Source organism: Oncorhynchus nerka, linkage group LG2 (assembly GCF_034236695.1).
Source record: "Oncorhynchus nerka isolate Pitt River linkage group LG2, Oner_Uvic_2.0, whole genome shotgun sequence".
NCBI lineage: Eukaryota > Metazoa > Chordata > Actinopteri > Salmoniformes > Salmonidae > Oncorhynchus > Oncorhynchus nerka.
The window spans coordinates 78842963-78866315 of NC_088397.1; the positions used below are offsets into that span (position 1 = coordinate 78842963).

At 41.4% G+C, this 23353-nt stretch overlaps 2 protein-coding genes across 3 annotated transcripts; one reads left to right on the forward strand and one right to left on the reverse strand.

Moving 5' to 3' along the window:
* Positions 1-438: 438 nt before the first annotated feature.
* On the forward strand, positions 439-4828 carry LOC115131698 (caspase recruitment domain-containing protein 19-like). The gene is made up of 6 exons (XM_029663633.2): positions 439-667; positions 1564-1703; positions 1911-2067; positions 2341-2406; positions 2535-2600; positions 3067-4828. The coding sequence occupies exons 1-6, from the start codon at positions 661-663 to the stop codon at positions 3174-3176; spliced, it is 546 nt and encodes a 181-aa protein (XP_029519493.2). The 5' UTR covers positions 439-660; the 3' UTR covers positions 3177-4828.
* Positions 4821-20399, reverse strand: LOC115143091 (ninjurin-1-like). Of its 2 annotated transcripts, XM_029683138.2 has the most exons (4): positions 20211-20399; positions 13328-13571; positions 9735-9918; positions 4821-8529 (listed from the first exon to the last, which is right to left on the reverse strand). In XM_029683138.2, exons 1-3 carry the CDS (start codon positions 20265-20267, stop codon positions 9776-9778), a joined length of 444 nt encoding a protein of 147 aa, XP_029538998.1. In that variant the 5' UTR covers positions 20268-20399; the 3' UTR covers positions 4821-8529; positions 9735-9775. The 2 variants fall into 2 exon arrangements, with proteins under 2 accessions (XP_029538998.1, XP_029538987.1); XM_029683127.2 differs by lacking the exon at positions 9735-9918.
* Positions 20400-23353: the final 2954 nt, after the last annotated feature.

Here is a 23353-nt window from a genome sequence, read left to right on the forward strand (position 1 = left end):
ATTGATCTATTCTACAGTATCTTCACTATCTAATCATATTTATGCTTCAGTCATTCAATGTGTCCCTCTAAAATGACCTGTGTATTAATTTAGGAAGTTTTCCAACATGCATTAGTCAATACAAATATAGCCATAATAGCTTAATCCTAAAATGCGTGATATTGGGCCTTACTGTAAATCAAACGAGGTCAAATCATAACACATTTTCATAGCATTTACAACTTTTTTACATATCCCGCATTATGGATGTTAAATCTCACTGAAAAAACCGAAAGTTAGGCTACTTTATATTCAATGTGTACCTTTGATACATTTAGTCATGGATACGTGTTATTGGGCATTTCCGGGGAAGTTATAGCCACTCCCTGCAGTTGTGTTGGATTGATGGGTTGTCACTAGTTACCCCAGCCACAAAGTTGGCTAATGAACGTCATCGTAAAATGTATGGGGGGGGGGAAATTCGCCCTAATGTAAGGTTAGGGTTGGATATAATGTTACCAGTGTGTTTAAGGTTAGGTTTAAAACCAGATTTTAAGAAGATCATTTGTAGAAATACGCGGGTTTAGCCATAATTATGACTTCGTGGCTGTGGTAACTAGTGAACACCGGGTTGATGATCTCGAGGGAGGGTCCTAAACAAAGAACAGAAGCGACTCCACAATGGGAGGTTTGGCGGAGACTTCTTATAATATAGTACTAGTGTATTTTCTGTTTTTATGCCATGGATATGTTTTTAAAATTAATTGTATCATTTACACTTACCCACATGATATTGTGCTTGAACGTAACGTAACCAGTCTGGGCGGGAGAGCATGGTTGTCAACAAGTGGACAGCTTCCTCCTTGTCTTTTCGAGAGTTTTGAATGGCAATGACATGGCACTTCCAACTTCTAATGTAATGTTTGCTATCGTGCTAACACTTGGTAGCCTAACCCTTTACAACGTGTAGTGTTCCCGGCAGATACGTCTATTTCTAAGCAACATTGTTTCTGGTGTAGACTGCACCTCGCGCCTGCCTTTGAACTAATGTAACATGATATCACAAGTTGTTGTACCCTACCCGTTTACACATTCTAACACAAAAAGATACTGTACATTACTAGCATTAGACACACACAGACTGAGCTGAATTCAACACATTTTCTTAAGAGGCAAGTATAGGCTACCGAAGAAAATCATGTCCCCGAGAGCAGCCAGCGAGGCACAAGGCATTTAACTTACATTTCACCCTAGAGTCACTACGTGTACTTGGCTATTTTAGGACAAGCCATGTCCAGACAATCAATGTCGACCTGGCATAGCCTACCTATTCTGTCAAAACGTTCCAAATGTAAAAAATGTAACTAGATTTCATTCTGCTGTAAATGCCTCTTCAAACTTTGACTCTAGTAGCATATTTTGAGATTTCACTGTCCTAGTTTGTTTATACTGTATATCCCATATCCTCATTTAGGGAGTCAATCATTCCATATCCTTGCCCAAATATGAACTGTGTGATCCTCATGTCTTCCCATTTTATTATTATAATTTTCATGTTGTGATTCATTCCAATGTGACTGTCAGACAGCTTCCATGACCAGCTACTGGAGGACAGTCGGTTCCTTAGGGCAGACCGTCGTCTGGACACAGAACTAGTGGATAAGCTCATCCTGCAGCTCAACAGGATCTACCCGCAGATCCTCACAGACAAGGAGGCCACCAAAGTGAGTCTTGCTCCCCAGTAAAATAATTTTGACCCAGGGTAGTGGTAACTTCCACTGGTACTAAGAGTCTGAGAATGACTACTTGTTTCATTGTCAGACCAGCGCCAGACAGACTGTAACACAATGTTAAAATTGAGTAATAGGCTAGCGTTCACAGAAAATGTGTTTCTGAATTCCTGGAATGCTGAATATGATTTGATGATCCAGTTTAGGGACCTTGATGTGCCCACCTGCGTCCGACTGGCCGAGCTCCTGGCTCACCTGCAGGGGAAAGGTGAAGAGGCCTGCCGGGAGTTCTACCGGGCACTTCACCTGCATGTGGAAGAGGTGTACTTCAGCCTACCCACGCGTCTCCGCCTCAGAGGTTAGTCTCTCCGACTGTCAATCAGTCACTGGAGATCTGACATTTGCTCTCATTATTATTCACACCAAAATACCTTTTTTTACTCCAGTTTATTTTAGTAAATACTTTCTTAACACTTATTTTTATTAACTGTGCATTGTTGGTTAAGGGCTTGTAAGTAAGCATTTCACTGTAAAGTCTACACGTGTTGTATTCGGCACATGTGACAAATAAAATGTGATTTGATTGAGTGAGGATGACATTATCGCTGACATTTTGCAATCTCTTTCCCAGATTCTATAGACCCGTTCACGACTGCAGCCTCACCCACTCAGCAGAGATATGTGCTAAACGACAGAGGTAAGCTATACTCACAGAAAGTGCACACTCTGTCACTTACCAACACATGTACTGTAAACACACATGCCCTTTACGGTACATACCTCTCTTTCTCACATACTGTCTTCTGCTCTCTCTTCCCTCTCCAGGTCATATGTTCTTCCTGAGTTGTTTCAGTGTTGCAGTTGGGGTGGCTCTACTACATTACTATGGCGGTGAGTAAATTTATTTTTTATTTTTTCCCCAAAGAAAACAGACCAGTAAGAACACCAGAAATCATACATTTTTACAGCTCGTCTGTACTCCTGTAGACTTAAAAAAAAGAAAAATCAAGCATAACATTGCATCTTCATGTTATGACAAATCAAACTTTATTTAAAGTGCAATCGGATGACACTTTACAATGAAACAAACAAGGAAGAAGCAGTGAAAAGAATGAGAAAAATAACATAAAACACAAAGGATGTCTAAAACAATAACATCACCGATTTAAAAAAAGTGTATTTTTATGTAATTTAAAATGCTCTAGTGTTTGCATCTCATACCTGACAGGGCAAGCTTTTTCATTGGTTTTGGGCTTTTACACCTATTCAGTTTTCATTAGGTTGAAGTTGTCAATGCTATCATGATTATTTGTTGGGGAACAAAACAAATTTGAACCGTCCATGTGTTGTCCTGCAGAGGCCAAAGTAACAAGGGGCAGCAGGGCTCTTGGCATGGCTGCTCTTGGATTGGGTCGACGAGCCCGAGAGGTTCTCATATGGTACACTGAAGACCCCATCAGGAAGTAGTGGGTGTGTCTCCAACACCACCAGCACATCAGAACACACACTCCAGAGGTGCTTCCGGACATCCACACTACACTACACCCTTTTCACACTACCGTGCCAGCCTGAACCAAACTCTGCTAGTTACAGCAACTACGGTTAGTACAGCTTGGTTGGGCTCTATTTGATTCGTCTCAGTAGGGCCTTAAAGCCCTTAAGTCATTTGTTTTTTTACAACTCTGTAAATACTATATATATATCTATCTTTTGGGTTTAAGGATCTTACTTTCGCTGACTATTTTTCATACAGCTCTGTTTTTATGGACTTTCATTGTCCTAATAATGGTTAGTTATAGACATGCCTCTTCTCTGGTGAAAGCAACTATTATTACACTAAATGTAAGCCTCTGTTACTGAATAGCATCAGAGATTATGTCTGCATTCATCTTAATTTGTGTGGCGTGGACACAGTAGACATGTAGGGGTTTGTACAGAATACCCAGAGACCAGGCTCACTTTAAATACGGAACCTTTTCCAGGGTATGTGTTGTACTGCTCAGTATACTCAGGGGATTGACATTAGAAAACATACATTTATTTGGTGTATTTATAAGATGATATGTTTAATTTGTTCAAGAAAAAAACAACCAAGCACTAAATTTATTGCTATTTGTTTTGTGATAATGTCTCTGTTGTCAGGGAGATTATAAGAAACACAAATGTAATAACAATGTTATAATATGCGCCCAGTGTTTGGCTTGGGCTAAATGTCCACCACATAATATCTTTACATTAGATGAATCCAGGTCCACTATGTTTGTATATCTAGGCACAGTTTAATGAATGTGTGACCTAGCGATATCAGAGAGATTGCAATATGTTCACTAGAACTATCACGTTATAGTGATTGACTTATCTCCTGATGTTTAAAGCTGGAATCCTTAATGGTGAAACTGCTATGTCCGTTTGCCACAACAAAGAGGTTACTGTAAACAACAAACACAGTTTTTACTCTCTGACATCATTGGACGTGTAATAGAACAGCAGAATATCTTCTGCATTTTTATTTTGGTGTGAGGCTCCTTACCTCCGGTTCGCCAACAAAACAATGGCGGTGTGGGGGACAGTAGCGCTGTTTCCCCTACTGCGGATTCCATCTTTAAATATTTTTTGAGTGAAAATAGTACTAAGTCACTGTTTTTGAAAGTGTTCTTTTTTTATTATGCCCACTAAAAAAACAATACAAATGAATACATTTCAGGTCTCAACCGTGTTGTTTCACCTCAGTCTATTTCTCACTTTTCTCAAATGTTAAGAATTTTCAAAGCCTTCTCTAACCAACATGTTTTATGTTTTGTCTTACACATGCATGAAGTCTTTGTTCACTAACTTGCTGTAATTATGTTTAGTTTGTTAAGGTCAATTTTGTTAATGGGGGAAGTAGATTATAAGGCTTATATTGTTTTATAGTAGGGAACATCATGTTAAATACACATGTAACCTACCAGATATAATCCATGTGTAGACATAGAGCTGTGATACACCAGTAATATCTACTCTTTTTATGTCTAAAAGTGGAAGTTAGGAGTCTCCCCACAGACTAACTGTCTTAGTCTCTCAAGTGCCTTCATTGGCCTTTCCATGCATGGACAATAAAAAAACAATATCTGAACAAATTGTTGTATTTTATTCACAAACTTCATTTCAGAGTAGTAAAGTGTTCTACTGCATATAGTGCATAAAACAACGTATATTAAGTGGGGTTAAATGATTTGGTCCTTCATTTACAAAAATAGAAAAACTATTATACTGTCAAGGCTAAACGAGGCATGACATACACACTTCAACACAAATATATACACTGAGTGTACAGAAGATTATGAACATCTGCTCTTTCCATGACATAGACTGACCAGGTGAAAGCTATGATCCCCTATTGATGTCACTTCAATCAGTGTAGATGAAGGGAGGAGACGGGTTAAAGAATCATTTTAAAGTCTTGAGACAATTGAGACATGTATGTGTACCATTCAATGGGTGGGTGGGGGGGAGATAACTCCATAAATATTAGGAAGGTGTCCTTTAATATTTTGTACTGTATATGACAGGAGATTGGTGGCACCTTAATTGGGGAGGAAGGGCTTGTGGTAATGGCTATAGCAGAATGACTGGAATGGTGTCAAATATGTTTGATTTCATTCACTCCATTCCGGCCATTATTATGAGCTGTCCTCCCCTCAGCAGCATCCTGTGGTGTATATACATGTACATTTAAATTCTAACTATACATACTGTATCTGACAGATCTGAGATTACATATATAAGGCAGTACGCACAGTCCCCTCTGATACCAAGTTGAGGTTTGTTGACTGTTAGGTTGCAAAAGTCTGGTAACTTAAACCTGGTTATTTTGGGATAGTTATTTGAATTTTTTAACCCTTAATGACTAAACTGTACAGTACTGCCTGAAATATATATATATATATATATATATATATATATATACACACGATATGTAGGCCCAGGCTCATACAGGACTCTGATTATCTCCGCTCCTCTCTGCTGTACAATGATGTACACATGTTTAGCATGGGGCTGTGCCAGATCAGAGGCAGTAGGGATGATTAGGGTTGTTATTTTGATAAGTGTGTGAATTTGATAATTTTCTGTCCTAAGCATTCAAAATATAATGAGTACTTTTGGATGTCAGGGAAAATGTATGGAGTAAAAAGTACATTATTTTCTTTAGGATTGTAGTGAAGTAAAAGTTGTCAAAAATATAAATAGTAATGTACAGATACCCCAAAAAACGATTTAAGTATTACTTTAAAGTATTTTTGTTATTAAGTACTTTTCACCACTGCGTTTACAGCACACCCAGATAAGCTGAAGTCCAAAAACATCTGCAAACCTCTACTGCATTAACGATAGCAGTTAAGACAGCTGTGCTTTGGGTTTTAGCTAGGGTGGTAAAAATATAGAAATACTTGTTTTTGTACAGAGCTAAAAGTAGAATGAAGACTCTTGCACGCGTGCGCAGCAGCTGGGTGTGTACATCAAGTATTTCTAGAACAAAGTCACCACGACAGCGGCTCTGGGATATGTATAAAATAACCCTGTAGATCATATAACTTTCACTGATATGCGGATGACACACAGCTGTACATTTCAATGAAACATGGTGAAGCCCCAAAATTGCCCTCGCTTAGAAGCATGTGTTTCAGACATAAGGAAGTGGATGGCTGCAAACGTTCTACTTTTAAACTCGGACAAAACAGAGATGCTTGTTCTAGGTCCCAAGAAACAAAGAGATCTTCTGTTGAATCTGACCATTCATATTAATGGTTGTACAGTCGTCTCAAATAAAACTGTGAAGGACCTCGCGTTACTCTGGACCCTGATCTCTCTTTTGACGAACATATCGAGACTGTTTCAAGGACAGCTTTTTTCCATCTACGAAACATTGCAAAAATCAGAAACGTTCTGTCCAAAAATTATGCAGAAAAATTAATCCATGCTTTTGTTACTTCTAGGTTAGACTACTGCAATGCTCTACTTTCCGGCTACCCGGATAAAGCACTAAATATACTTCAGTTAGTGCTATATACGGCTGCTAGAATCCTGACTAGAACCAAAACAAATTGATCATATTACTCCAGTGCTAGCCTCCCTACAGTGGCTTCCTGTCATGGCAAGGGCTGATTGGCAAGGGCTAACCTACAAAGCATTACATGGGCTTGCTCATACCTATCTCTCTGATTTGATCCTGCCGTACATACCTACACGTACGCTACGGTCAAAAGACACAGGCCTTCTAATTGTCCCGAGAATTTCTAAGCAAACAGCTGGAGGTAGGGCTTTCTCCTATAGAGCTCCATTTTTATGGAATGGTCTGCCTACCCATGTGAGAGACGCAAACTCGGTCTCAACCTTTAAGTCTTTACTGAAGACTCATCTCTTCAGTGGGTCATATCATTGAGTGTAGTCTGGCCCAGGAGTGTGAGGGTGAACGGAAAGGCTCTGGAGCAACGAACCGCCCTTGCTGTCTCTGCCTGGCCGGTTCCCCTCTTTCCACTGGGATTCTTTGTCTCTAACCCTATTACAGGGGCTGAGTCACTGGCTTACTGGTGCTCTTTCATGCCGTCCCTAGGAGGGGTGTGTCACTTGAGTGGGTTGAGTCACTGATGTGATCTTCCTGTCTGGGTTGGCGCCCCCCCTTGGGTTGTGCCGTTTGCGGAGATCTTTGTGGCCTATACTCGGCCTTGTCTCAGGATGGTAAGTTGGTGGTTGAAGATATCCCTCTAGTGGTGTGGGGGTTGTGCTTTGGCAAAGTGGGTGGGGTTATATCCTTCCTGTTTGGCCCTGTCCGGGGGTATCATCAAATGGGGCCACAGTGTCTCCTGACCCCTCCTGTCTCAGCCTCCAGTATTTATGCTGCAGTAGTTTATGTGTCGGGGGGCTAGGGTCAGTTTGTTATATCTGGAGTACTTCTCCTGTCTTACACATGCATTGCTTGCTGTCCTGTGTGAATTTAAGTATGCTCTCTCTAATTCTTTCTTTCTCTCTCTCGGAGGACCTGAGCCCTAGGACCATGCCTCAGGACTACCTGGAATGATGACTCCTTGCTGTCCCCAGTCCACCTGGTCGTGCTGCTGCTCCAGTTTCAACTGTTCTGCCTGCGGCTATGGAATCCTGACCTGTTCACCGGACGTGCTACCTGTCCCAGACCTATTATTTGACCATGCTGGTCATTTATGAACATTTGAACATCTTGGCCATGTTCTGTTATAATCTCCACCCGGCACAGCCAGAAGAGGACTGGCCACCCCTCATAGCCTGGTTCCTCTCTAGGTTTCTTCCTAGGTTTTGGCCTTTCTATGGAGTTTTTCCTAGCCAACGTGCTTCAACACCTGCATTGCTTGCTGTTTGGGGTTTTAGGCTGGGTTTCTGTACAGCACTTTGAGATATCAGCTGATGTACGAAGGGCTATATAAATCAATTTAATTTGATATTTGAAAAGACAATAAATGAACGCCATTGGTCATTTGAACAATGTAATGTTCTCACAGCATGTAAATAGCAACTGATGAAGTGTGTGACGTAACATCATGAAGTAGGGTAAATGACCAGGGGAAGACAAATTCTGATCTTGATAATGCAACTGAGAATCTGATTGAGATCCTGAGAAATTAATATGGAAAGCCAAAGACAAAGATGGTCAACTCTGAGTTTGTAATTGCCTCTGAAATGTTGACTGGCTGTGGATATGAAAGGCCAGTGTGAGTCCTGTAGAGTTGATCTATCCATTGTCTTTGACGTAACAGAGAACCTGATGGCTTGAGGCCTATGGAAGACTGGATCACTGAAATTCTCTGGCCTGTAAAGTAGCAGTAATTGGGTTAGTACAGCTTTGCAGCTATGGTAGGTAATTCCAATATCAAACATTTAATATAAGATTCACCTATGTGTGACAGTACTGTAACTGTAACAGTAGGCCTACCTACATATACACAAAAGTATGTGGACACTGCTTCAAATTAGTGGATTCGGCTATTTCAGCCACACATTGCTGACAGTTGTAAAATGTCGAGCACACAGTCATGCAATATCCATAGACAAACACTGGCAGTAGAATGATTTGATTTACTGAGTTCCAAATTGCCTCTGGTAGCAACGTCAGCACAATAACTGTTTGTCAGGAGCTTCATGAAATGGGTTTCTATGGCCGAGCAGCCGCACACAAGCCTAAGATCACCATGCGTAATGCCAAGCGTCGGCTGGAGTGGTGTTAAGCTCGTCGCCATTAGACTCTGGAGCAGTGGAAATGCATTCTTTGGAGTGACGAATCACGCTTCACCATCTGGCAGTCCAACGGACGAGTCTGGGTTTAGTGGATGCCAGGAGAATGCTTCCTGCCCCAATGCATAGTGCCAACTATAAAGTTGGGTGGAGGAATAATAATGGTCTGTGGCTGTTTTTCATGGTTCGGGCTCCTTAGTTCCAGTGAAGGGAAATCTTAATGCTACAGCATAAAATGACATTCTAGACGATTCTGTGCTTCCAACTTTGTGGCAACAGTTTGATGAAGCCTCTTTCCTGTTTCAGCATGACAATGCCCCACGGCACAAAGTGATGTCCATACAGAAATAGTTTGCTGAGATCTGTGTGGAAGAACCTAACTGCCCTGCACTGAGCCCTGACCTCAACTCCATCGAACACATTTGGGATGAATTGGAATGCCGACTGCATGCCAGGCCTAACTGCCCAACCTCACTAATGCTCTTGTGGCTAAATGGAATCAAGTCCCACTGCAAAGTTCCCTCATCTAGTGGAAAGCCTTCCCAGAAGAGTGGAAGCTGTTATAGCAGTAAAGGGGGACCAACTCCATATTAATGCCCATGATTTTGGAATGAGATGTTCGACTAGCCGCTGTCGACTAGCCGCTGTCCACATACTTTTGGTCATGTATTTATAAAGCTCATGTAACCTGAATTTGACATGCAACTCTCATACATGTATGATTACCAAACACTACCAAAGTATGTGCGTATTGTACATATAACACTAGTATAATGCCTTTACCTGTGTACTAGCTGATGACCATGGGTAAGGCGTGAGGGCAGTTAGGAGTTGGTGTTGGGCTTCTGGACGCCAAATGCTGTGATGAAGACATTGACTACAACAATGATGAAGACGAGTGCTGTGGTGACATTCTCCATAATGTTCAGCTTGAAGTGCATGCTCTCATCGTTCACGTTCCACTTTACTACAGAACAAGAGAGAGACACCAAAATATGTTGAGGATTAATTTACTGTCTCCAAGCATGTCCTCAATCCAACCAACAGAGGGAGCTATGCCAGTGTTTTCAAGTGTTGCTTCTAAGACTGGGGGCACTGTTTGAATTCCTTAAAAGTGCATTCTTCCCCTCTCCCTTTGAAGTAATCACTGAGTGCGTAGACAAAATTGGACAAGTAGACAAGATTGGACAAGTGAACTCAGCTCTACCACATGGTGGCCCGCCTGGCTTTTTAACCATCATTTATTCAGCATTGTCTTACTAATCATTATTGAACCATCTGATATGAAGATACAGCCTCTGACATTTCCTACCCTCAGGTGAATTATTATCTAGGACATTCATTATATTCCTCACTGGAGATGGCTAATATGTTGTGGAGATTGAGGTGAGAGTTAGGGCCCAGTTTAGTTTAGCATTTTTCAAATGCTCTCAGTGCAGACACACAACTCCTGTAACATTAGCAATTCCCCCTCAGGACATTAAGCTGAGTAATCCTAATTTGAACCAGCTCAGAGGAGAAACACAACACCCAATGGTCTCATTCCTGAACTCTCCCACACACACAATGGGAGCCCCTGGCAGGGGACATTAGGATATTATGGCCAGGGGTGTGATGGACCAGGCTTCACTCAGTACACAGATAATATTGTGTTTGCTGAGAGAGCCAATCTCAGGCCGACAGACACACATATGGCTCTATTTTTATCTGGCGTTGAGGCACTAGGTCAAAAAGCATGTTAGTTTGCAATTTCGTCATGTAAAATCTGGCACACTGGCATTTTCTAGGTTCTAGGTTCGGCAACTTACCTGTCTAACATCAGCCCGTTTGCGCTGAAGTGCGAGGGGTGGCAATATTTGAGTTGTGTCTTTAAAAACAAGTGCAAAAGTGACAATTTCATGCAGCGCTAGTGGGAAGTTAAAGACCCACAAAACGGAGGTCTTAATGGTAACACAGTGGGAGCGGAAGCTCAGCCATGACACACAATGCCCATAGAAGAGAGTGCCTTTTGTGCAGGTGAATCTCATACTTAGAAACATTTAAAAAAAGATTGGTTTCCCCTATTTCATTTAATTTGATTAAAAACCAAGCATAGCCTACCCTCCCCTTAATCAAGGCTCGTTTAGCAGCATCGCATAGATGGGTCTTTTTATCCTGGTCATTAGCCAAGTAGCGTATGAATAACAGGGTTTTAAATGGTCTACCGAGAGTGCTTTGAAATATTTTGTTATTTTCCCTCATGCTTTTTCATTATTCACAATTCACATACCTGCATACTTCATTTTGCTTGTTCAAGTAGGCTGTCCATCCCTATTTTCAAAGACCGCCTCTCGTCCGATTAAATGCCTCGCACATAGGCAACAATACAATTGACAGGAGCCTAGTATCTTGTATAGACGTGCAAATGTTATTTTTTATTTTACTAGGCAAGTCAGTTAAGAACAAATTCTTATTTTCAATGACGGCCTAGGAACAGTGGGTTAACTGCCTGTTCAGGGGCAGAACGACAGATTTGTACCTTGTCAGCTCGGGGATTTGAACTTGCAACCTTTTGGTTACTAGTCCAACGCTCTAACCACTAGGCTACCCTACCTAAAGACATTTAGGCCTACATGTGCACACAGTGCCATGGAACTAGAGAAGCATTTTATGATGTCATGCTTCTGACCCCATCCTATTTAGAAATATTGTTGTTGTTTTAAAAAACAAACTGTTTTTTGTTTGTTTCCTGTTTCATACCGAGCTCTCCATAGGCTACCCTTACCCTAGGCCTAAGCTACTAAGACTGGTTCAACAGCAAAGTGTTGTGCCTTTTTTATCCTGGCTTTTCACAGTAGCCTATCCATAAAATGTGTTTAAATGGTCTGTTAGTCAGAGAGCCTTGAATTTAAAATGTACTGCACATCCTAAAACATTGCACATATGCCTGCTTGCATACTTAATTTTGCTTGTTCAAGTATCCAGGCATGTAGCCTAGCGGTTAAGAGTATTGGGCCAGTAACCGAAAGGTTGCTGGTTTGAATCCCTGAGCTGGCAAGGTGGAAAAATCTGCTGTTTGCTCCTTGAGCAAGGCAGTTAGTCCCCAGCAACAACTCCTACCCTGGCGCAGATGACGTCGATTAAGGCACCTCTCTTAACACCGTTTTTTTTTTTTTTTTTTTACTGTTGTATTACTCGATATTGTAGCATATGCTATTAATAAACTGTTGTATCAATCCACATTGGACCAGGAAGTGAATATTCCGTCCCCACAGCCGAACTGGAGTTGATGACAACACAAAGACCGCCAATAACCTACAAAACTTGGGACAAACGCACGCTGTATTAAGCCATGGAACACGTTGATTGGCCAGTGAGTGGCCAAGCCCTCGTCACACCTATAACTTCTTTATTCATCAAAACTCAGCTCTTTCGTGCCACCACCAGCTATTGAGCTCATAATTCTGGAATAATAGCTAAAGTATTTCTGACACACCCCTGGACATACAGCGCTACCGCCAGCGTATAGATCTACCATTGCGTTAGGTTTGTTAAAATAGAGCCCATAATATTTGTTGGGATTCAATCATAAAGTAGGGTCAGGGAGTTGATCTGTTCCTGGAGCTGAGGAGGAACAATAGTACCATAATCCAAGTTTTCATGTCTCATCATTAATGTCAGGAGTTTTCCCTGACCATGTCATATGGGGGTCGGGTCACATGGTCAGGATAAACTCTTGGCCACAGAAATAAAATGAATAGAATGGGCATCCCCGTTCAAGTCAATGATGGCATAATGGGTGGACCTGCAGCCATTTTGAGTGTACCAATAAGAGCAAAGCAGGAAGTGTACCCATCAATCAGTGCTGTGATTTGTTGAATCAACTCAACTGACATTACAAAAATACATTCCATTGCATGAGCCACATCATAATTTGAATTAATATGCTATATTACCATGGAAATTATTGCATCACAATACCAGGCAACCAGTGTACCCAGGAGTTTACCAGTACAATTGTCAGGATAAGAGGTTCCAAACCCGTTCTATTCATTATATTTCTACGCTCCTGGCCCCACGCCTCATCAATCTATGGCTACATCCCAAATATCTCTCCTCCCTCCCAAAGTGTGCACTGCCCTTCACTGATTTGAAAGAGAAAATGGAATGACTGGGATAAGAAATATAGTGGAAACTCTTAGCTCATGCCTCCACCAATCTAATGCTTTTAGATTTGTGGGAAGTATTGAATGACTTCACTCTTCAGTAGAAAGGCAATATTATTGGGAAGCAAACAGTTGCTGGTTAGCACCAGAGCCAGACAGAGTGTCGATTACTTTCTTCATTTACCCCTGGGGGGGATTAATAAAGTTGAATAGAATAGAATTGAGACCCACCGATGAAGATGAGTAGGATGCCCACTGTGACCTGCAGGATGAGGGAGATAGAGATGAGGGTGATGAGAGGTTTGTAGAAGGTGAAACCTGGGCCCTGCTCCAGGACTGCCTTCAGCTGGGAGGCGTTGGCCATGAGTAATGCCACATCCAGCATGCTCTCTGCTGCACTCTTCTTATTGGCGTAGTGGTTCATGTTCAGAGCACCCCTCGTCGCCCTGTGATTCCTGCCCCTAAGGTGTGGAAGCTAACATGAATACAGAGAGACTAACATTAGTACAACATAGACTAGACAAAGACATCAATTATGTTCAGTATAAACATAACATATATCTAGCCATATGTCTATCTATCCACATGTCTATGGACTTAACTCAGGTACGTCACTGGCTGGTTACAATTGTAAGTGAACCTGTAGGAGAGCACACTGTTAGTTATATTATTATTATTATATAAGATGCTGGTGCTATGCTACATTATATGAACACTATGATGAGTTAATGTCCTCACTGAACTTTTGACTATGTCATACAGACCTTCAGCTTATTTAGGATAAAGTTTCAATGGAAGTATGTGGACATTTTGGGGATTCCTACAGTGACTCTGCTGTGGATTTGTGGGAAATGAAAGTGTTGTGGGACTATTTTAACAGGAAGTGTAACCATGCCCTCGGTCCATGGTGACTGCGCACCGTGCACAGAGAACTGATAGAAAGGAAGAGAGGTCAAGAGATCATGTGCTATGTCTTCTCTTCAGTTTCTTGCCAACCAGGGTGTAGATACTGAAACTGTAAACCAGGAGAAAGCAGTTCACCCTGTGGAGGAAGGCCTCTTCTCTACTTTACCACCCTGCAGTAGAGCGGGTTGGAAAATATGAAGTGAAATTGTTACATTATTGAAAAAGTGGGATTCCTAAACCAAACATTACCCAGGTGTCTTTGTGGGTTGAGGACAGAGTGTTTATTTTGGGTGGAACCGTCCAGCCTGACCATCCAAAAAACAAGGAGAGCCTTGTGCCCAGGTTGGCAATGTAAAACAGAGAAGCCCACATGCCTCTCACCACCTCTAAAAACACTCACAGCCCACAGAGGAAAAAGTTGTCCTTGTGACCGAGGCTGGCAATGGTTGGACAGTTACTTCTCTCTGAGAAACAGCCTGCTTTCCTTCACTGATTTATAACCCTCAAATTCCTGCACTGATCTTTCTTTGTCTTTCATTCATTCCATTCTCTGACTTTCACTCCCTTTCTCTGGCCCAGTTTTTGGGTGACATTTTTCTCACTCAATCTTGTTGCCCATCTCTGTCCTTCAAATGGGCTAGATTCCTATACGGCTGTATTCAAAATGTAACAATGTTCTAGAAATACTTAATGAGGGAACCTTCTCATGGCCTTGTTCTCAGTATCTGGTTATCTGTCCCTCTCCCTCTCTTGGGCCAAGGAGGGACTTACCTCTGCTGCTTATGTCCAGAGTGTTATAACAGGCTGAGATACAGTACGTGTACTGTATTACGTATTCTGGTGATGCCAGACACTTTTCTTAAGCATGATTGTTGAGTAACAAACAGATCATTGTGGGTCTGAACAGACACTGCTGACCTGTCAATGTTGTTGCTCATGTAAGAGATGGGAGCCCTTCTCAGCTCTCCTTTTTCCTTCACATCCTCTGCCTTCCTTGTTCATACACTGGTAGTACATCAACTGAACAACTGTTGTTGTTTTACTGTGAGATTCATATGTGGGCTCTTCATGTTGCTTCTATATGAACAAAACTCAACAATTAGTATAAGCCGCAGGTTTAAGATCAACACCGATGGGTAAAAACAAGAAACTAACAGAGCTCGATGATTGCACAGTTGTTTTCCATTGAGTTTGATCAGGACTTTTCTACGTAACATAGTCATCTTTTTTTTCACCTTTATTTAGCCAGGTAGGCTAGTTGAGAACAAGTTCTCATTTGCAACTGTGACCTGGCCAAGATAAAGCATGGCAATTCGACACATAGCACAACACAGAGTAACACATGGAATAAACAAAACATACAGTCAATAATACATTAGGAAAAAAAAAAATATATAAAGTGAGTGCAAATGAGGTAGGATAAGGGAGGTAAGGCAATAAATAAGCCATGGTGGCGAAGTAATTACAATGTAGCAATTAAACACTGGAATGGTAGATGTGCAGAAGATGAATGTGCAAGTAGAGATACTGGGGTGCAAAGGAGCAAGATAAATAAATAAATACAGTATGGGGATGAGGTAGTTGGATGGGCTATTTGCAGATGGGCTATGTACAGGTGCAGTGATCTGTGAGCTGCTCTGTCAGCTGTTGCTTAATGCTAGTGAGGGAGATATGAGTCTCCAGCTTCAGTGATTTTTGCAGATCGTTCCAGTCATTGGCAGCAGAGAACTGGAAGGAAAGGCGACCAAAGTAGGAATTGGCTTTGGGGGTGACCAGTGAGACCAGTGAGATATACCTGCGTGCTACGAGTGGGTGCTCCTATGGTGATCAGTGAGCTGAGATAAGACGGGGCTTTACCTAGCAGAGACTTGTAGATAACCTGTAGCCAGTGGGTTTGGCGACGAGTATGAAGCGAGGGCCAACCAACGAGAGCGTATAGGTCACAGTGGTTTGTAGTGTATGGGGCTTTGGTGACAAAACGGATGGCACTATAATAGACTGCATCCAATTTGTTGAGTAGAGTGTTGGAGGCTATTTTATAGATGACATCGTCGAAGTCGATGGATCGGTAGGATGGTCAGTTTTACGAGGGTATGTTTAGCAGCATGAGTGAAGGATGCTTTGTTGCGATATAGGAAACCAATTCTAGATTTAATTTTGGATTGGAGATGCTTAATGTGAGTCTGGAAGGAGAGTTTACAGTCTAACCAGACACCTAGGTATTTGTAGTTGTCCACGTATTCTAAGTCAGAGCCGTCCAGAGTAATGCTGCTGGACGGGTGGGCAGGTGCGGGCAGTGATCGATTGAATAGCATGCATTTAGTTTTACTTGCATTTAAGAGCAGTTGGAGGCCACGGAAGGAGAGTTGTATGGCATTGAAGCTCGTCTGGAGGTTAGTTAACACAGTGTCCGAAGAGAGGCCAGAAGTATACAGAATAGTGTCGTCTGCGTAGAGGTGGATCAGAGAATCACCAGCAGCAAGAGCGACATCATTGATGTATACAGAGAAGAGTCGGCCGAGAATTGAACCTGTGGCACCCCCATAGAGACTGCCAGAGGTCCGGACAACAGGCCCTCCGATTTGACACACTGAACTCTATCAGAAAAGTAGTTGGTAAACCAGGCGAGGCAATCATTTGAGAAACCAAGGCTGTTGAGTCTGCCAATAAGAATGTGGTGATTGACAGAGTCGAAAGCCTTGGCCAGGTCGATGAATTCGGTCTCTTATCGATGGTGGTTATGATGTCGTTTAGGACCTTGAGCGTGGCTGAGGTGCACCCATGACCAGCTCTGAAACCAGATTGCATAGCGGAGAAGGTATGGTGGGATTCGTTATGGTCGGTAATCTGTTTGTTAACTTGACGTTCGAAGACCTTAGAAAGACAGGGTAGGATAGATATAGGTCTGTAGCAGTTTGGGTCTAGAGTGTCCCCCCCTTTGAAGAGGGGGATGACCGCGTCAGCTTTCCAATCTTTGGGAATCTCAGACGAAATGAAAAAGAGGTTGAACAGGCTAGTAATAGGGGTTGCAACAATTTCGGCAGATCATTTTTAGAAAGAGAGGGTCCAGATTGTCTAGCCCGGCTGATTTGTAAGGGTCCAGATTTTGCAGCTCTTTCAGAACATCAGCTATCTGGATTTTGGTGAAGGAGAAATGCTGTGGGCTTTGGCGGGTTGCTGTGGAGGGTGCCGGGCAGTTGACCGGGGTAGTGGTAGCCAGGTGGAAAGCTTAGCCGTAGAGAAATGCTTATTGAAATTCTCAATTATTGTGGATTTATCGGTGGTAACAGTGTTTCCTAGCCCATTACCTACAGTACTGGTCAAAAGTTTGGACACACCTACTCATTCCAGGGTTTTTCTTTATTTTTTACTATTTTCTACATTGTACAATAATAGTGAAGATAGTTTTGATGTCTTCACTATTATTCCACAATGTAGAAAATAGTAAAAATAAAGAAAAAGTCTTGAATGAGTAGGTGTGTCCAAACTTTTGACTGGTACTGTAAATGTCAATCATTTCCGGAATCCCAGGCCATTATGCCACTTTGCTCACAGAGCAGAGCAGGTGAAGACTGGACACCTCCTTTATGTTGCTCATTGTGATTCACTTGGGATGTTGGACATTCAAAATATGTTCTTCAAAGAGTTTTTTTTTTGTTGAGAACTGCAGTGTTTTCTACAACACGCACAACAGACAACCTTGAATAAACCACTGAGGAGAATGACAGAGTTGCAGACAACTCTGGTCTGCCAACCAAACAGATAATTAGACCGCTAAGCATACATGGTCTCTGAGGCTACGTAAAACTATTTAGTTTTCGGCAGACCACCAACAAGACAAATCAATACTGAGTGATTTGAAAGTGTCCTGCATAATTATGTAAACACTAAATGGGTCTGAAATGGCACCCTATTTCATATATAGTGCACTACTTTTGACCAGGTCTCTGGTAGCTAGTGCATTACAGTATATAGAGAATAGGTCAGGGGGCCATTTCGGACATAGACATTGAGTAGGCCTAAACTTAAACTTCTTGGTAGGGAAGGACGTTTACCTTTGCCCAAATGAATGTTTGTTTTCTGTGCCATATTACACCAAATACTAACAACCACATAGCACTGAACACTCAGAGCTGTCACCTCAACATACATGAATGGGGACATGTGGGGAATTCTACTTGCTTTCCTTTGGCCTTTGACATTGTTATAACCTATTGTTGTGGTGTAACAGGTGTTTACTCTAGGTTAGTAACAAAATGATGTGGCTTTCCCCTTAATATATGTCACCTATTCACAAGCATGGCCCCTGGATAACCTGCTATGAATGTGGGAAGTCACCACTTCCCCCTACTTTCTAATTGTGTAATGTATTTTTAATGCAACACAGTTTGGTTAATTATAAACAACTGACAACAACATTCTTGCCATCTTCTAGCTACCAAACATTGTTGGCTCAATCGTTTGGTAGATAAAGTTCTCTGATACTTTTCATGATTTGGGTTTTCAAACACATCAAACATAATATTTGAAGGATAGTCGATAAAGGGATTCTCCTCGTGTAGGTAGTCTAAATCAGGAGCATGGCTATGATCTCACACTTAATCCTCAACAGGTGGGTTTTGGACTATAACTGATTACTTAATTAGCTGTAATAGAAAACCTGAACTAGTTCAAAGGTTAGTGACAATGGTCTTCGAAAAAGGCCTAAAACGTGATCAAGGGTTGTGTATGCTATATAGTCAAAAGGGTTAAAGCCCCCTCCCATAAAATACACACAATTCTAAATGATATGGTTCTGTCTGTATTTAACATTTAATGTGTGGCATTTAATTATCCGTATTCTGCCCTTGAGTTGCGTTCCCATGCAAAACTAGACAGATAGCTAACAACTAAGTCTTCAATAAAACTCCCAAGGCGTGACTTTTCTTGAATGAATATATTGAAAACGTTTATGTTGTGAAACTGCAAAATACATAAAAGAATATACTTTAGTGTTCAATTCACAACGACATACTGTAGCTGTACATTAAACATTTGAAGTTGCATAAATACAAAGCACGCGCTAAGGTACCATGCATCTGGCATGATGCCAAACCATATAGCTAATTGTTAACCATATGGTAATTGCTCCTTTCATTACTCTAATAATGTATAACCATCTATGTAGAATAACAAAGCATATTACACTAGAAACAGTAACAAAACTACAGTATTGTATATTTTACAATTCGTTTGCATGACGCATGAGCAAAGTAATACAGCTAACGACATACACAAAAGGCATTGCAATTTGTGAGTAAATGCAACCAACATTGATATGTAAGAAACTCTATCAATAACAAGATTATCATCATTAGCTAAATGCTTGAATCGAACTTACAAACAAATATTTTTCCAAGGCTGAAGCGTGACAAGAAATAACTACATTGAAAGACCTGCACCGTAGCGTTGTTTGTAGCTGCTTCTATGCGTGCAATCCAAATTCTGAACTTCCCGTTTGCGTTGTCTTTCTAAGTACCAGAAAGCGCCACTAGGGGGCAAATAACACCATTGAACACAATGAAAATCCAATTTAACCATTGTAATAAAATTATCTGTTACCTTCTAACAGGATGGCAGCACAATCCGTATAGACCTTTTCTTTACGTTCCAAAATACATCTATGTGCCTTTGGTCGATGCTGATGGCCACCAACAGGCCCATTGGCTACGCTCCCAATCTCATAAAATATCCACTGTTCCGAGCATAATCCCCATGACAACAGGCGCGTGTTGTATTTCTGCAGAATTTAATTTTCACGAGCATACTGCGTAATCATTACGCGCAAACTATACTCAAAAACGATGCTAATATGCCCATTATAGACTACGAGTAAGTCTATTGTATTGGGTTTGCAATCATTCAGACGAGACTGGTGCTTAATTTAGTATAGTCCTGTTGAAGCCCCACAAAGAAAAGTTTCAGCACAGAATGTGAGATGTTAATAAATGAACTACCGATTAACATCCGCGTAGCGAGAAATAGTTACATTGTATCCTATATGGTAAACTATAACTGTTAGGTTACAATGTAAACAATATGCAGTAAACTGCGGCATAGGTTATGGCCGTTTTTCTGAGAAAAAAACCCAAACATGTTTACGTAGATTGGGGCTGGTCTCTGTTGCAGACTGCGGGCTCACAGCTTCTTGCATCGTAGACTATCTTACCTCTCCTCCGTGCTCTCTGTCTGCATCTCCGTTCATTTCCATGTTTTCCGTTGCCATATTTGCCTCTTAAATATTTAATTTACACTAAAGCGGGTTAAAATCCTAAATGTGTTGTGGGAGTCCGTGTCGTTGTGTCTCTGCCAGTGGCCGCCGGGTCGGTCCCTGTGTGAAAAACGCCTAAACGGGAAGAAGTGGAGGACTGACTACAGGGCTTCACTAGGGGGCGTTTCTACACTGGGGTCTAGAGAAACTGAAAGAAGCCTCTGAATTTGCATGTTTTGATAATTAAGGAATGCCCCTTTCATTTGGGCGAAACACAAGGGATTCCACAGAGTTTCACAAAATCTAAAATACTATATAGGGTTTTCATGAATATTGTAAATACCGTTGATCTGAACATTTAAAGGGTCTCTGATTCTAACTTTGGGCTAAGCCTGGTATGTATAGCCTTTGGTGAAAAATATTCCCAAACACCATTTCAACATCATTTGAATAACGTAACAGTTGCAGAATGCGTCAGAATAATATTTTACTTTCCAATGCTGAAGGTGCCATCTTGCGTACATCTTCAGTATATATTTTCAGAGGCACACTACTAGCAGCAGTATACAGTGAATTTGGAAAGTATTCAGACCGCTTCACTTTTGACATATTTTGTTATGTTACAGCCTTATTCTAAAAATGGTTCAATCGTTTTTTCTTTCATCAATCTACACACAATACCCCATAATGACAAAGCAAGACATTTTAGCAAATGTATTAAAAATAAAAACGTTAATATTAAATATACATAACTATTCAGACCCTTTACTCAGTACTTTGTTGAAGCACCTTTGGCTACAAGCTTGGCACACCTCAATTTGGGGAGTTTCTCAAATTCTTCTCTGCAGATCCTCTCAAGCTTCCTCAGGTTGGAAGGGGAGTGTTGCTGCACAGTATTTTCAGGTCTCTCCAGAGATGTTAGATCGGGTTCAAGTCCGGGCTCTGGCTGGGTCACTCAAGGAAAATCAGAGACTTGTCCTGAAGTCACTGTGTTGTCTTTGCTTAGGGTCGTTATCCTGTGGGAAGGTGAACCTTCGACCCAGTCTGAGGTCCTGAGCATGCTGAGGCATGTTTTCATCAAGGATATCTCTATACTTTGCTCCGTTCATCATTCCCTTGATCCTGACTAGTCTCCCAGTCCCTGCCGCTGAAAAACATCCCAACAGCATGATGCTGCAACCACCATGCTATACCGTAACGATGGTGCCAGGTTTCCGCTGGCATTCAGGTTTCATCAGACAAGAGAATCTTGTTTCTCATGTTCTGAGAATCATTTAGGTGCCTTTTGGCAAACTCCAAATGGGCTGTCATGTGGCTTCCGTCTGGCCACTCTACCATAAAGTCCTGATCGGTGGAGTGCTGCAGAGATGGTTGTCCTTCTAGAAAGTTCTCCCATATCCACAGAGGAACTCTGGAGCTCTGTCAGAGTGACCATCAGGTTCTTGGTCGCCTCCCTGACCAAGGCCCTTCTCCCCCTATTGCTCAGTTTGGCTGGGCGGCCAGCTCTAGGAAGAGTCTTGGTGGTTCCAAACTTCTTCCATTTAAGAATGATGGAGGGCACTGTGTCCTTGGGGACCTTCAATGCTGCAGAAATGTTTTGATTCCCTTCCCCAGATCTGTGCCTCGACATAATCCTCTCTCAGAGCGCTACAGACAATTCCTTCGACCTCATGCCTTGATTTTTGCTGACATGCACTGTCAACTGTGGCACCTTATATAGACAGGTGTGTGCCTTTCCAAATCATGTCAAATCAATTGAATTTACCACAGGTGGACTCCAATTGTAGAAACATCTCAAAGATGATCAATGGAAACAGGATGCACCCCAGCTCAATTTCGAGTCTCATAGCAAAGGGTGTGAATACTTGTGTAAATAAGGTGTTTCTGTCTTAATTTTAATAGATTTGCAACCATTTTTTTTTAAATACGTTTTTTCTTTGTCATTATCGGGTATTGTGTGTAGATTCATGAGAAAAACTCATAATTTAATCAATTTTAGAATACAGTTGTAACGTAACAAAATTAGGAAAAGGTGAAGGGGTCTGAACACTTTCCGAATGCACTGTAACTCTCCATACACGTGGAACACTCTGCACGGGCAAAAATAGCACTCGTCATGTTTAAATCCAACAGATTGGTGCCAATAAGAAATATTAACGGAATAACTGTACTGAACTGAATGAAAATATATATTATAGCCTATCAAGAACATACATCCCACTGGGCACAGACGTCGTTTCAATGTCTATTCCACGTTGGTTCAATGTAATTTCATTGAAATGACCGGTGTTTCCCCATTGGGAATTACTCATCGCTGAACACTTTAAGGCTATCATTTGCAGACTATTCTATTTCATTCCAATCTATTCTATGTTGTTATATAATATTGTATTCTGTTGAATTTATCTAAAATGAATACAATATATATGTTCGCCCATCAAGAACAAGCTATTGTCACGGCTTTCTTCCTGGGAAGTAGAGGCGGACCAAAACGCAGCATGGTTATAGTTCATGGTTCTTTAATTAGAGACACTTAACATGAACTAACTACAAAACACATGAACTAACTACAAAACAATAAACGTGAAAACCGAAACAGTCCTAACTGGTGCAGAAAACACAAAGACAGGAAACAATCACCCACAAAATACCCAAAGAATATGGCTGCCTAAATATGGCTCCCAATCAGAGACAACGATAAACACCTGCCTCTGATTGAGAACCAATCCAGGCAACCATAGACTTACCTAGACACCTGAAAGAACACAAACCCATAAATCTACAAAAAACCCTAGACAAGCCGACACATAAATCATCCATGTCACACCCTGGCCTAAACAAAATAATAAAGAAAACAAAGATAACTAAGGCCAGGGCTTGACAGCTATTTCTAATCAGGGGTCATTTGCATGATTTTTAATTATATTACATTCGATTATATTCTAGTTGAGTTAAATTCAGTAGAATATAAAATAATAGGCAATTATTCTATAATGATCACATATTGGCTATAATTTGCAGGTTTCTGCCGAGAATAGGGGAAGTCAACCCCCTATACGCTGCCGAAGCGTCATGCATACGATGGGAGGATACAGAGAGTG